Source organism: Fulmarus glacialis, unplaced genomic scaffold (assembly GCF_000690835.1).
Source record: "Fulmarus glacialis isolate BGI_N327 unplaced genomic scaffold, ASM69083v1 scaffold48717, whole genome shotgun sequence".
Lineage (NCBI taxonomy): Eukaryota > Metazoa > Chordata > Aves > Procellariiformes > Procellariidae > Fulmarus > Fulmarus glacialis.
In genome coordinates, this window is record NW_009222259.1 from 1 (window position 1) to 15,648 (window position 15,648).

At 38.4% G+C, this 15,648-nt stretch overlaps 1 protein-coding gene across 1 annotated transcript; it reads left to right on the forward strand.

The window, feature by feature from the left end:
• The first annotated feature begins 679 nt into the window (after positions 1 to 679).
• SLC4A1AP (solute carrier family 4 (anion exchanger), member 1, adaptor protein) lies at positions 680 to 14,246 on the forward strand. Its single transcript, XM_009581392.1, has 11 exons — positions 680 to 735; positions 1,647 to 1,786; positions 1,923 to 2,083; positions 2,802 to 2,871; positions 6,317 to 6,506; positions 7,343 to 7,451; positions 8,050 to 8,290; positions 9,085 to 9,159; positions 10,219 to 10,289; positions 12,507 to 12,579; positions 13,805 to 14,246. Exons 2-11 carry the CDS (start codon positions 1,720 to 1,722, stop codon positions 13,852 to 13,854), a joined length of 1,107 nt encoding a protein of 368 aa, XP_009579687.1. The 5' UTR covers positions 680 to 735; positions 1,647 to 1,719; the 3' UTR covers positions 13,855 to 14,246.
• The last annotated feature ends 1,402 nt before the right edge of the window (positions 14,247 to 15,648 follow it).

Sequence of the window (15,648 nt, forward strand, 5' to 3'; positions counted from 1 at the left end):
GGTGGGGGGGATTAATTAAAACTTAGCTCACCATTCTATATTGAGACTTGGTTACTAATTCCTAAACTGGGAGTTGCAGAGAGCACCTTGTATTCCTCTGGAGTGACACTCAAACCACACCCATGCTCTGAAGCTGTGCTGAAAAATCCAAACCCATCAAATTCCAGACTGTTCTGTTTGGAGATGGCTATGATTGTGAGATAGAATTGGAAGGTATAAAAAAGACAAAAGGCAATAATGAATTGGTCTAAACTTTTGACCGTTGTTAGCGAAACTTACAGATGACTCACTTATTTGCTAAAGTGAAAAATTAATCTTCAAGATAAATAGTATCTGTGAATCCAGATTGCAAACTGTCATTACTTCAATGTCATTTACTTTAATACATACAGAGGCAAGATTGTTTTTTCTTTGAACTACATATTCCTGAACAGGCCACTCTAGAGATTTTTTTGATCTGAAAAAGCCTTGATTGTGAAAAACAACCAAATGAGCATCATAGCAACTGAAGATCCCATGGCTTAAAAAAAAAAAAAGGCGGCAAATTCAGTCCTTTGATATGTAACAAGGGCATTTTATCTCTTTTGTTTAACCGTGACATTCTTCTCTGCTGTAAAGATTATTCCTGCTTATTTCAATTTTGGTTACTACATCAACTTTCTTTTCCTCTGTAGGAGAAGAGTTAGAATATGAATATGATGATCGTGGCCACAATAGCTGGCTATGCAGGATCAAGTATGTATATATCCATTCACTTTTGTACATAGAAGCTGACTTCATTGAATTAACAAACAAAAGCTGAAGGAATTAATTGTCTTGTCACACTTGGCAAGGAGGCCAGCTGGAATTGTACCTAGGCCCTGATACTGAGACAGAAGTTCAAGGATCAGTGCCTAGTTCAGTGTCAGCACTCCGGCTAGTTCAGTGTCAGCACTCCTTTCTGGTCTGGCAGCATTTGGTTTTCCTTAGAGATGAAAATTGGGAAAGCAAGAGTCTAGGTTCTTTCAGATCCCTTTGTTTTGGGAAATATGGGGAATTAAAATACGAGAGAAGAAACTAGGAAACAATATCTTTCAATTCCTAATGAGAGAGAGAAAAAGAATCATTCATTCTACTGTATACCCAATTTCAGTTCTTTTATGGTATAAGGCAGTTCTTGATGAGTTCCTGCAAGAGGCCACTAACATCATTCTTCTATAAGACCGGAGAAGGGGAGGTGGAAATTCAGTTAGCAGGATAGGTCTCAAATGGATAGGTACAACATTGCAATGATTGTACTGCTTAAGAAACCTTTGCTTCAGTGTGGAAGATATTTGTAACTGGTGTTGCATGGATGCAAGATACTGATGCTTAAAATTATTTGGGGATTGACATTTAACCTTTTAACTTCCTGTATTCCCAATGGAATGAACATAGGAAGAACTGTTTGGACTGGTGAAATAAAAATTTACTTGCATGCTTTGGGAAATCCATGCTTGTGTTTTGATTGGTACTGTATGAAATGAAAAGTGAAAATATTTAACCCACAAAAAAAGACTAGAGTGAAATGGAAAGAACCATGCCAACGTGATAAATAAAATATCTGAGTAGCATCCGTGAAAATCTGTTTGTATCTGAGCTGTTCTCTGATCCTTCAAACTGCATAGGTTGCCTGTGGATGATGCATCAGGGAAGCAGCTGGTGGCGGAGGTTCTCCATTCAGGAAAGAAGAAGGAAGCAATGATACAGTGCGCGCTGGAAGCTTGCAGGCTACTCGATGCTCGGGGAGTACTGAGGCAAGAAGCAGGTGAATAACTAGTCAAATGCTGTGATCGTTCTAAAAGCCCTAAATTAAGGATTTGAGATTGCTGCCTTGAATTTGTTTTATTGCTCAGTGGTATGCAAATCATTTTGTTTCTTGCCTTCTCCCTTACCTTTCCCAGTATCCAGAAAAAGGAAATCAAAGAACTGGGAAGATGAGGATTTTTATGACAGTGATGATGACACCTTCCTTGATCGAACTGGTGCTGTAGAAAAGAAACGACTGAACAGAATGAAAAAAGCTGGTAAAATAGAAGAAAAACCAGAGACTTATGACTCCCTGGTAAGAAGAATTATTATGACATGCCAGACTCATTCTCTCATGCATGTATTATTACTAAGAAGGAAAATCAAAAATATCTCCTGATCTTTCTCTGTTAGCTTGAACTCTGATATCATTTCAGACCTTTAGCTCTCAATAAAATAGTGGGGTTTTGATTTATGGACAATATCTATACATACCTGAAAATATTGCTTACTTTATTCTAGTGGAAGCATACTACCTTCTTTTGCCTATGTAGTATTGCCTTCTACTTGGTGGATCACGGCAGCGGGTGAATGAAATACCATAACAGGATACTTTAAAAATAGTTTTAAAGCATCGAAAATAATGTGCACAGGGCACATCCTAAAGAAGGATCTCATTCTGCTTCAAAGAATAAGCAGCCTGGGCTGACAGGCATATGACAACTAAGAGTCCTACAGAAACAATAGGGGGAGCAGGGATAGGGAGGGTTGGACGATCACAATGGTGGTGTAACATTGCTGCAGAAGCATTATACATATTTTTGTGTTTCAGAAAGAAAATTATTTGAACAGTATGTGAAGGGACTGATAAGTTGTTTAGGAACAATCTAGACTATAATTTTTTCAGCCCAGAAACTCCTGGTCAAAGATCAGAAGTAGAAGAATTGAGGTAATTTGGTAGGATGTTTGAGTAACTCTTAAAAGAGGATTTTAAGAAGATAAAAAGATCTTCTAAGTATGTTGTTCTTTCATAGGTCACAAAACTAAACGAAGCTGAAAATGAGCTTTCTGAGATAACAGAGAAGCTGAAGGCTTCGGGGAAAGGTAAGGCATGAAGTTTATTTGATCGTAGTGCTTTCCATAAAGAACAATAAAGAGATGAAAATATATCTGATGGATTTCTGTCTTAAGTGCTTTTTTTTTTTTAGTGTCTGCTTTTCACAAAGGGGTGGGAAGATTTGCAGGTCACTGAGTTAGCTGGAGAGGATACTTACACTCTTCATCCAATAGTTTATGTACTATGTGTGTATAGTCACTTGCTAATGAATGCAGCTTTTTCCAACGCAAGCAACATCTAAGTTAAGATAAGGGGGTGAGTGTACAAGCTCCTGGAGCTTAAGAAGATGAGCATTATTACTGTTTATCTGCCCACATTAGTGAAACTGACCCAATTTGAGGAACACTTTTTTCCACTTCCTACAAAACCATTTGTAAGGGAAGAGCAAACAACTGACATTTTACTTTCTGTTACTGATGGTGTCTTGTGGAATGAAAGGAAGGCATGAAGGAAATGTGTTTAGGCTGGTTCTTCGTACAAAAACCTTTTTAACAGAGTTGACATTAATAAAGGTTGCAATGTCAGTTTGTCAAAAGAGTTTCTCTCCAAGAAGCCTAGCAGCAATCTGACAGCTGGGCTATCTTTTGTGCATTATACAAGTATGTGTCTTTCTAGTAATTCAGCTCCACACCAAAACTCATTTCTATCAACATTTTTGTTGGTCGTTGATTATACCGGATCACTGTTCAGAAAACAGTACTGTTCCACTGAGCATTCTAACTGATGGGTCAGTTCAGTGCGTTTGAAAGAATTGTTTTCAGCATGACTGTTCTGATAAGTAGTTAACGATTGACTAGCAAGAGAAGCTAATGCTTTATATTGTCTGAGATACGTAATTCCAAGCTTTCATATGTTGTGATGCCTTTGTTTCTGCTGATAATGTTTCTCAAGACTGTTAAATCATATTGTAGCAGGGGCTGGGAGAAGGAAGAATCAGTTCATTTATAGACTTCTATTAACACCATATAATTCTGATATATGTTATTCATGGTTTGGTAGATTGTAACTTGTTACACAGCTAGTTTAGAGCCTTGGAAAAATTGCAGTCTCGGCACTTACTGCAATACAGAGTAATTCAGTTTGGAGGGGAATTTCCTAGAACTAGGCCAGGATAAAACATAGCAAATACTGCATCATCAATTACTTTGCGTATGTGTGTTCTCGATACTTGTGTTTTCTCTTATTTCTTTGGATGCTTCAGGTTAATCACAGATGTTGAGTACAAGTGTAAGCTAGGAGCATGCATATTGATCATGGGTGATTCTTACCACCGTCATGAGCTGTCCGGCAAAGCTGCTGCATTACATACAGTTCTGAAACCTTAAGGCACTTTTGCTCGCGCTAAATGATTATTTGTTGCCTAAGGGCAAGAGTGTAGAGAGACCAATGTGTGAATGACAGGCTGAATTGCAACACCTCTTGCCGAGCACTTGGAGAAATTAAGTGGTTGTCTAAAAAATCGGAGTTCACAAATTGTTCTGTGGAGTACTTCAGAACTGATTACTGATGGACTGACTTGGTATCTCTCATTCACTGATGCAGCTGAATGAAAATCAAATACATAGAGCTCTTCAGTCTCATCTTTGGTTGCCTGTTCAGAAGAAAATTATCAATAAGTTGATGGTGCAGTAAATAGCCCTATAGCTTTTTTCACTGGAATATAAAGTATAATAGCCATGATTGATTCACCTCCTAGTAATGTCAAATTTTACTTCAATAGTGTAGAAAACTGCTGCAACAGATACTAAATGCTAACAGTAACCCTGTAAGCTGAACTACCTGATCTTAGGCAGTGTTGGTGGAATCAAGCAGAGAATCCTATTGGCAAGAAGGGGTGATCTGACTTGCTGAAGATCACTCACTGACTGAAGCACTTACACTGTTCTCCAGCTAAAGAAGCGAGCTGTGGAACTATACCTTTAATTGCTCTGAATTATCTGACTAGACACTAAACCGTATTTTTGAAATTTGGTGTTTAAATGATTATTCTGCTCAGCTCCTGCCTGCTAGGAGTTTCAGACTGTTAATAATACCTTTTCATTCATGTTTTTTGTCTTGGTTCATATAAATAGTTATGAGGAAAAAGAAGAGTATTTCTCTCTGAAGTTCTTTTATGGCATGTTTTGTCATCATTTATAGTTGTGTGGATGTGGATGCTACAACTGTTTCTTATCTTTTGAAACCTCTTAATTCTACATATCTTTGAACAGTTACTGTTGCAGCTTTCATGTATTTGCAAATTGTAAACTGTGTTTTGTTCTAGATCAGAAATATCCTTTTCAATTGAGTCCATTTGTAAACATGAGTCTTATTAGACTTTTCTCTAAATATTTAAGTCACGTAAAACTGCTTGAATATCTGCTCTTAACAACAACTTACACTATTTTATTTGTACACATTTAAAATTTCAAGTGCTACTTAATTAGCTCAAGCAGAACTGAAAATAACTCATTGGTCACATAATTATGCTTGTGCATATATACATAAATGCTTATCATGCAGCAAATAAATACTGGATTTGCCACTTCTCATGTAATATTAAAAGGCAGAAGACTGCCTGTCAAAAGGCTTGTCAAAATTCTAGCAACAACATTTTTCTTTGTTTGCCTCCAAGTTATTTTTGAACAACATATAAAACACCATATAAAAAGTATTGTGCAAGCCCAAGAAAGGAGTTTTCCTGGATTTTTTTGTTTGGTTATTTGAAATCCACATGTTAGAGTTCTGTATTTATTTTTCTTAGTCATTAGAGCTTTAGTTTTTCCTCCTGAGGTTTATTTTAATTAGTCAAATATGCACAGAATTACTAATATTTGAAATCAGGTGAAGTAAAAAGACTGTGGTTGCTCTTTTTCAAGTACAAAGCAGTGTTTTCTTGTTAGAAAATCCAGTCAAAACAAAGGTAAATTTTGTGTGATTGGCCTAACATATGAAACTATTCTTGTTTGCGCTCAGTCGTCCAGGGGTAGGAGGCAGCATCATGTGTTGATTCATTTCGAGCTTTGCAAATGTTATTACATAAACATTCCAGGAAAGCCAAAATGGGATTCCCCATGCAGTGGTGTGGGATTCTTTGTAGCTGTGTTTATTTTAGTCTGTGACTACAAAAAGAATCCGTAAGCCACTTTTTTAGGGACAGCAGATCTTGAAGTGAGATGAACAACCTAGAATAGAGACATTTACTCATAAAGGAACATTCAGTTTTAAGAGACTTTGTTAGGTAAGTGGATTAAAGTTTACTATCAGGCTTATGTTAGGAGAAATGCTTTCATCTTTCTAGGGCTAACAACCTCCATTATTTCATCATTCAACAGAAACTTGCAGAGAGGATAGTTGTTCCTATATACCTTATTCTCTAAAGGTAGGACTTGATGAGTACAGCTCTCATCTCCCCACCTGTAACAATATGTATCTTCCCTTTATCTTGCCTAGTCCAGTCCCAGCCAGCAGCTCAAGATTCCTTGGATGAATTCATGACCGAAATAAAATCAGGATGCACCTTAGACAGTGTAGCACGAAAGAAGCTTCACTTGAGGTCGTTTGAACTGAAGAAAGAGCAACAGAGACTGAAAGGGTTAATAAAGCTTGTCAAGCCTGCAGAACTGCCTGAGCTGAAACCCCAGTAAGTCTTGGCTAAAGTGTAAAATGATTACTTTTACCCTTGTTGTTATCCATGGGCAGTTGTGCAAGCCCAGTAAATAGACAGCTTTCCAAACACAAAAGCAGGACGGCCTTCCAGACGACGTGGCTCATCTCTTTAAAGAGCCACTGTACCTTTTGGCTGTTGCAGCATCTATGGTTGAGGCAGATGCACCACAACACTGGAGTAAGATAAGCCCACGCTGGGAGGATGAGAGGGGGAAGGGATTGGAAGCGTGGTATCAGCTTTTTTTAATTTTTTTTTCCCAAACTGCATCCAAAAGGAACTGAAGAATTTTACAGGTATTATGTACAACATGAAAACCACTTTCACTCTGTGAAATGTACCTGGAAGTCAAGTGTAGTGGCTGTTAAACTACTGCCTGGCAGCGCTACTGCAATTCAAAGGGCGTGTGCTGGGGTCATCATTTGCTAGTGGCAGTAATTAATTAATTAATTAACTTAAATTTGGGTTTGGCATCCGAGTGTGTTTTTGTATATGTACATATATATTATATACATGTATAAGTATGTGTGTCCAATTAAATTTGAGGGAGTCTGTGTGATATAGATTTCTTTTTTTTTCTTATTTATTTATTTTTTGCTTCCTGTTATGGCAAGTGTTTGAATCCTACAATATGTATGTAGGATGGAGGAGTCATCTCCTGCAGCTTCCTCCTTGGATGCTGTAAGCGAGAGAGAAATAAAAGGATTTTTATATATCTACTTCTAATTTGCAGATTTTTTTGCATTTTTAAATATAGTACTTGTTTGAGACTTTGTACGCTGTTTTCCTTTGTATCTAATTTTTATTAGGAGCAGGAGTTACAGTCTGGAAACAGAGAGCAAGCCTAAAAAGATTACGCTGCCTCTCTTTGGTGCAATGAAAGGGGGGAGCAAATTCAAGCTGAAAACTGGAAGCCTAGGGGTAAGTTGGACTTTTAAGTGCTGCAAGTCAGAGGCTATTTCTCAGACACCTTCTAAGGCTATGGAGACTGTAGGTGTCAACCATGTCTTCTCACATGCATGGAAACAGCATGGAGGCGGAAGCCTGCGGCATGGAAGGTGCACAGGACAGAAAGCAGTGGCTGTTGGATGTTGTTTGCTGCCAGCAGTTGCCATTCTATGCTCTTGTACAGCCAGTCTCTAGGGAGTGAAAAGGCAGTGGATCGAGTAGAGGCAGTCTGGGGACATCAGGCCGAACCGCTGCTATACCTCAGCAGCTGGTCCTTTACTTCCTTTTGTTTTTCTTGATCTTATAGCTAAGATTGTGTCCAAGATTGATTCAGTTACCAGTGTCCCTCTTATGAAAAGACTGCACTCCTTGTCTATGGACTGGACGTGCTTTTTTCATCTTCCATCTCTACTAATAACTTTTCCTTAAAACCTAACTATTCTTCATCCTGAGAGTGCTTCCTTACCAGCTGTCTCTATGACAGTAATATGTGTGCTTTCTTCTGTAATGAATATCTGTGACATCTACCTCCATTTATCTTGGCACTGATGCACAAGTCTTTCTCCCGCAGAAGTTGCCTGTTAAGCGTCCAGACATCCCTGAAAGCTTGTTAAAAATGAAAGATGATGGACCGGAGGAGGAGGAAGAGGAAGAAGAGGAAGAAATGGAGGAGGAGCAAGAAGTAGATGCAATAAACAGCAGAGCATCAAACCTGGAAATGAAAATGACAACAGAGGAAGAAACAGGAAAAGAAACTAATGCTCCCGATGGTTCTCCTTGCAATAACAAGAATCTAGAATCCCTTCAGGATGGTAAATCATTGGTTTTGATTTTTCCAGTAATGAAGCTGAGTCTGTTACTGCTGGATTTTTCAGAGCTATATGACTCTCCGAAGGTTTGAGTCACAGGTTCTCCAGAAGATTTCTTTTCCGTAGATTTTTTCCATGAGTCCATAGTCTTTGTGCCAACAGCTGAGTTTCACGTGATTCCGGCTGAAACTCTGCTTGGCAGTCAGTTTTTCATGCTTTTGATGAAACAGAAGAAATCTCTTGGACTCAAGAAATGTCCTATTTTGATAAGCCCTGTTTTCATTAGATTGAGTCTATATGAAAACAACTACAATGTGTTGTTGGCAGGGAGAGTGACTTAATAAGAAAACAAATGTCTGTGTAAAGCTTCAGATCTGTTTGTAAGGAGGAAAAATAATTTTTAAAGTGGTAATGGAGAGGTATCTTCCTTATATCTGTGTGGTTTATCTCCAATCCCTCCTTTTCGACATCAGCTTGATGCATTTGAAAACTCAGTAATGATGTTTCTCAGTAAATGATGTGTTTTATGACAGAAACCTAATTCTAAATTTTTGTCTGAATGCTGGCCATGTTGCTCTTGAAAAGGTATGTTTTAACTGTTCACAAGTTTTTCTTTAATATTGTATTGAGATGGACATGGTGGATGAAATAATTTGGAGGACTTTCAATAGAAGAGTTCTTCCTGAGAGAAATGTAGCTAAGAGTTCCCTTTTGTATGTTGTCTCGGGAATGCTAACGCTCTTCTCATCAGGGTCACTGCAGAATGCTCACCTAGCTCTTCCTTTTTTCTTTTACAGGGGTTCATTTTCTGCCTGAGCCAAAGGTACTAAGGAATAAATCTCAGATGGGGCCCTCACAAGAGAAATCTCAAGGTGAGTAGTACAGTTTAGACTCTATTGTACAGTAGCATGTGGGTTTAGAAACTGTCTAAAAGACTTACTGTCTTCTGTCAGGAGAAGGAAACTAAGCCTAATCTAGAGCCCAAAGAATCTAGAACTGAAATGAAGGATTGTGTTTTGCTTGGGAAGTGGTAAGTGTATGGTGAAGACAGGTCACTTCAACTATGTTTCAGTTCTCCTTGCTTTTCATAGTCATTAACTGCTTTGAGATCCTTTGTTTTTAAGAATAGCATGAGAAGAGAAGAAAAATTATCTTAATTTAGGAGCATAAACGTAATGCTTTTTTCCCCCCTTTTTCTCTTGGAGTAGCTCTTAACATTACAGAAGGACAGAACTTTCTTTTATAAAGTGACAAATACTACATAAAACCAGCTAATAATCTGTTAATGACCCAGGTGACCCCTCTACATGTACACAAAAAAAAAAATCAGATCCTCAAAAGGAAGACTGTTCGGTGTACTGAACATGGAGGAGATCTGTATTAGTTTTCTATTTTTTCATAACTCAGACTGTTAAGAATGTCATCCTGTCCTCATCATCTCATCCATAGACTTAAGCCACAAGAGTCTTAGTATTTCACAGATGAAATGGCAGAAAAACAAGGCATACTTCTAACTGTTCTGTATTCTTCTCACCTATGTTACTGTAAAGTTGTTTGGGTTTTTGTTTTTTTTTTTTTTAAAAAAAAAAGCGTGTTGGTCCCGCGCATTTCCTACTCTTTCCTTCTAAATCAATCACTGCAGTGATTACAGATAGAGAGTATCTTTTGGAAGATAAACATCTGCCATTAACTAAAGTGTGTTACAGAATCCCAAATAGAGGACCTTGTTAAACTGCATTCAGGTAGGTGACTGACAGTGTATTAAACGTAAGTTAATAAACCTATGAAAAACAAAAAGATGTTCAGCAGTCTTAAGTATGAATTTTGTTGCAGTGAGCTGTCTTGGATTTCCTTTTGGGTGTATCCATTTTTATTTCTGATAGAATTGGTCATTTGTGATGTGTCACAAAACAAATCTTCTTTCTTCCCAGCATCTGAGGCAGTATATAAGGAACCTGAAGAGACATCTGAGAAAGTTAAGCAAATCAATAGCTCAAACAAGGTCAGTTATGACACTATGACTCCTGCAGCTTAAGACTTTCAGGAAATCACTTAATAGGCTCTTTTTTAGTGAAATAGTAACAATTTGATTGAGTATGACTTGACCATAGTAGTGCTTTTCTGCTGACTAAGACCCAAATGTAGAACCACACATTGCCATTGGACGCAGATTTTGGAGTGTCCAGTGAAAAGGTAAAGCACAGCATTTCAAGCATGATAGAGGCTCTCAGTTCAATCACAAAATTATTTTTTTTCACCTTTTCACTTGGCAGTTAGCCTCTGCTAATTGCTGCTTCTCCTGTATTGTGTGTTGTAGAACATAGGTGCTCGCTGGCCTTTGGAATGGCATTGCAAAACTTTCCTTGGAGAGTAGCTTGGGAAGCGTGTATTGGCTGACACAGAACATGCTGTACTAAAGTTGTAGCTAGTCTGTATTGCCATTATCAAACCTCTTTCTTCTCTGTAAGATGTGGAAAGAGATGAGTCTAAGAGATTATTGTCTTTTGCAACCAAATTATTACTAAATATGGGTGGATGTACTAGATAATGTTCCTCCTAAGGAAGGATTTGTATTAAATGTAAAGTGTATATGAGCCTTCCACATTTTGGGACGCAGGCAATCGTTGGCTTCCTGGAGCTGGGAAGGAACTTCTCTGACACCATGCTCTTAGCCTAATGATTATCGTGAGGCTCTTCCCTTTAGGGTGCATCCCACCCTTCTGCTGACTGCCATCAAAGGGCCATGAGTCCTGACCATTATGACAGTTTCTTTGTGGTGGCCATCTAATTTTAGCCCTGCACCATTTACTTAAAGAAACTTAACTCCCTGCAGCCTGTGTGTGCTAACTGCCACCTTGTTAGTCCTTGCAAAGGACCCAAGAATTGGGAACGGACAGCCTTTAGAATTGTCCCTTGTTGCTGGCCTATAAAGCATGTTGATAAAGAAAGCAAGAGTAAATTGATACTGTTAAAGTCCACATTATAGAATTTCTACGAATATGGGAGAATAAGGCAGCTTTTCATGCTGAGGCAGTCAAGTCATCACCTCTCATCAGCACAGAGTTCACTCTAACACTGAGCATTCTCCAAATGCCAGATGGCTTATCTGTATTCTCTCTCCCATCACAAATCACTTTTTCCACATGCTGTCTCTGCCTTTGGGCTCAGATCTTGCATGGAAAATACCAGCTAGAAGTTAGCTATTTTTTTTTTTCCTTTCCTCTTTTAATATTTGAGGAATAACTTTGAATCATGTAAAACTGGGAAAACAATTTTAAAGTGACTGTTCACAAGTCTCATTTAAAAACTGTTCAACTCTGCAGTCTAATGTTTTGGAAAACATTAGTCTTCCAAAAGAACTGTTTTAGAGGTTAATTTGGGGAAGGAACTTTCTGAGGGAATGAAAAATTGCTTCAACTGCATAACTTAAGACTGTGTCATGATATTACAGAGTAATGCAAATCAGTGCTGAGTAACTTGGCTACGTTTTGAGCTCTTAAGTCTTGCACTCTACAGTTGTATGAATGTTTTTTTGATAGCTACCTGCAGTTGTTGAAAACAAAAATTGTTGAGAAAATGATGCTGATGTGGCAAAACTTAAAAATCTAGGGACAAAAAGACATTGCTGTGTCAACATTTGAATTGCAAGTGACCTGTTTTGGTTTGCTTTAAATATTTCAGTGATCCCAGTGAGACCTGAAAAAATTGGGTTTTCTTTTCTTTTGACAAACTAAGTTATCCTTACATAACAGCTGAACTTTTATACTCCAGTTTGAAAGTCACCTTAAACCCAAAGTTTTCAGTGGGATTGCATGTTGAAATCACTAAAGCACTTCTTGAAAATCCTACTCTAAAGCTTTTCCCCACATAAAGAAATTCTGTGTCAAATGACACTACCAAACATTAGGATGACAAGATTAAACTATCCAGAAGTGGACAGTTGGCAGTGGTTCTGTTTTGAGGGGGAGATTGGACTGGATGACCTCCAGAGGTCCCATCTAAACAGCATTTCTATTATTCTGTGACTCTACTGGGAATAAACTGGATCTATTTGAGGGTTTGATATTTCTTCTTTCCTCTGTATTATTGTTTTCATCCCTGACTCTTGTAGCAATAACCCTCACCTTTCAGTATTTGTCTCTGAATTAATGAGAGATGTAGTGGCTGTGACACATTGCTGGAGGGTTGCAGCACTTAAAAATCTTTTCTCCTTTTGCAGGTCCAACAACCTTTTTTTTCCTCACAGTACCCAGATGATGACCCAGACTACTGCATATGGATTCCTCCTGCAGGTATCAACCATCTCCTTACAGTTTTTAGTCTTACAACTCAAGAATCTACCTAATAAGTAGTCAGGGTGTCCTTGTAACTTCTTGAGGAAAAAAGTAACTCAGGAATACTTTACCCAGGACCTGATGTTTTCCGGCATGTTATGCCCCATATTTGTTGTATGGCCATGCAAGTCATGCAGTGAAATACAGACCATATATCTGTAGTAGCTTCATATCAATGGACAGATACACCTGAAGTTTGTTTTTCAGTTTTGTAACACCTGAGAGAGCTAACTCCATTCACACATAGTGATACGATGATCTAGTTGAAAGAAAAGCTCAAACCTTCACTAGGATTAAATGCTCCAGCAATCTTAGTATTCTCAGTTTTCATAGAAGTCTGTGAAATCTGAAAATCTTCTTTGCAGATTTTTGCAAAAATCATTGGAATACAAACTTTGGGTCATGTGTTTTGGAGAGGAGTCTTGGTAACACCTTGGTAAAGACACTGAATAATTGATGCACGCATCTAATACATGTTAAAGTCGAACAGATTTTTTACTTTAGTTCCAGAGTGTGTTTAGCTAAGTGAGGTTATTCTTAAACAGTGCAATGAATTTTCAGTTTCTCTAAAATGGAAAATTCATTTTCATGCATTGAGGTTTTCATAGTAAGTTCAAAGCTTAGCTTTCATTTGGTAGATTCATCACTATAATTTTTATAAGACTGTTGCAGGCTTTTAATATAGATAGGTTCCAAAGGGAATAAGAAAAATGAGAATAAATTTCACTGAAGAAAACTACAATCTGGTGAATCATCCTTCAGTGGAAAGACTGCACTTCTCTGGCATATGAGTCCACTGGAACAAAATACCCGATTCAGTAACTTGGAGGTCTGATTTGGGGTAGCCAAGCGAGTGTGTCCATAAGAGGGAGTTCCTTTTTCTGTCTGCTAATAATTAGACTTATCTTCTAAGCTGGCATAATGTGGACACCAGAAGAAAAAGAAAAAAAAAAAAAAAAACCACCCAGGAATGTATGATGTAATCTTGACACTATTAGTAAGGTTAAGAGGAATTATAAGTATAAATCAAAAGACAATTTGAATTGCAATATCCAGTCTCACTTTTTATCCTCTTTGTGCTTGTCTGACTGGTGTTGCCTAGAAACTATTTCGTACTTGGATACACATTTATCTTGGATGAGGGGGGTGAAAAATAATGCAACTCTTCCTCTTTGTCCATTAGGTCAAAGCGGTGATGGCAAGACTCATCTCAATGAAAAATATGGCTACTAAGCTTCCAAGTGCCCCCGAGTACGTCTGAGGTTTGAAGGACTGCTCTACTTTGGACTCTTTCACCACACGTTAAGTGAGGGATAAAAGAGTTGGTTTTTCAGACGCTGTTCCAAATTGAAGGGCATCAGCAGCCACTCTGGCTGTTAGCTTTCCCTGTGTGTCCTCTGTTTGACTTCCAGATACTTTTTTGAAAGTAAAAGCCCATACATTCTTTTGCCTCTTCTTCCACTTTTAGCCTTGTCCTTTTTACTTGGCCTGAAACTGTAGGCTCATTTTTCCTTTTGTAAATAAAAGTATACAAAAAGTATTAAAAAAAAATACACCTCTGTATACTTACAGGCTTGATAAAATTTATTCATGTTGGTTTTATGCAATTAAAATGAGAAACTCTACTGGGTTGCTTCTGTGGCTGCTGTTTGAAAATACTGTCATGGTAAACACAATGTAAAACTTCAGGGTTTTGTGGTTTTGGTTTTTTTTTTTTTTCCCTTTCCTATGGAAAAGCCTTCTGTTTTGGAAAGAAAACTGTTTTCACTCCTCCCTCGTGCAGTTGCTGGAATACTTGGTAGGGGGTGGACTGGAAATGGTAGGCATACACTGTTATAAAGGTGTAGAAACGCTGAAGAAGCTGGCACTGCTTATCTTGAATCAGAGGGTAACAGAAGAAACGATGGAAGGATATCCTGGAAAAGCTTGTAAGGAAGCCTGTTCTTCTTTCACAACACAAGAGCAAAGCCCCATTTTAATGCAATTTAAGGCATGCCTGCTCTTAATTTATCACAAATATAGTTTTGAATGTCTATATAATTAGGCTATGAAATTCTTTGCCATCAAAGGTTGTCAGAGCTACGAATAAAGTGAGGTTCAAAGAGCGAACAGGCATCTTTATAAAGAGGTGACGGTTAGTGCTGCAAACGTTTATTGGAAGGACCTAACCCTTTTCCCCATACCCCACGGTACATCAGTGCAGGAAGCCCCCTCAGTGCAATGGCAGCCTCCTCATAGCACAAGGCCAGGCCCCACCTCTTTTCATACTGCTCTGTGATTGGCTGCTTACCATTTTATTTTTGATGGTCCTCCTCATGTGATCTCAGAACATCCTCTGATTGGCTGCCCATTTCCTTTGGACCAGGAGGTGCTCAAGTATAACAATATAGGCTTCTCTGTCTCATATATGAATATATATATCTGAAGGAGGATATAAATATTTGTGTTATTTATTTGTGGATCCACTTCCTATATGTATTTATATATGTGCCTATTTAGTGTGTATATGCTATATATTAAAAAATTTATAATTTAAATGCACTTCCATAAAAGTGTGGGTATAAATTGGATAAACACTCATTTCCTTAACAAGAGGTAATGAAATGAATAATGGAAGTTTAAATGTGAATGGAAGTAATTAAACAAAAGCAAAGGTCAGGTTCAAGCCCCCACTTTCCGAGGCTGCAGATCAAGCCCTGTTTGGGATGGGAGGAGCGGTTAAAGAGGGCAGGGGGGTGTGAGCAGGCTGGAGAACACCCCAGGGCTATGGACCCCTCCAAGGGGTCCACAAGGGGCTGCTGGGGCACTGCCCAGCCCCCCTGGGCTCTCAGAGAAAAATGGATCTTCTCCGTTTGTTGCACTTGGAGTCAAGCCTTTAACTTTTAAGCAGTACTTTCCTCCAAACTGCAAGTAGTGGGAGAATTTGGGACCTGAACGCCCCAACTTGGTAACATGGTCATCACTCGTCAGCTCACCTAAATAGTCACCGACTGGGGGGATCCGGTCCCCTGGATGACTCACAATTGT

Bases quoted from the DNA above. Each gene is read 5' to 3' on its own strand.
- SLC4A1AP (XM_009581392.1), top strand. From the start codon at position 1,720: ATGATACAGTGCGCGCTGGAAGCTTGCAGGCTACTCGATGCTCGGGGA. The intron at 2,872-6,316 runs GTAAGGCATGAA...TATCTTGCCTAG, and splicing joins GCTGAAGGCTTCGGGGAAAG to TCCAGTCCCAGCCAGCAGCT. The intron at 9,160-10,218 runs GTGAGTAGTACA...CTTTCTTCCCAG, and splicing joins CTCACAAGAGAAATCTCAAG to CATCTGAGGCAGTATATAAG.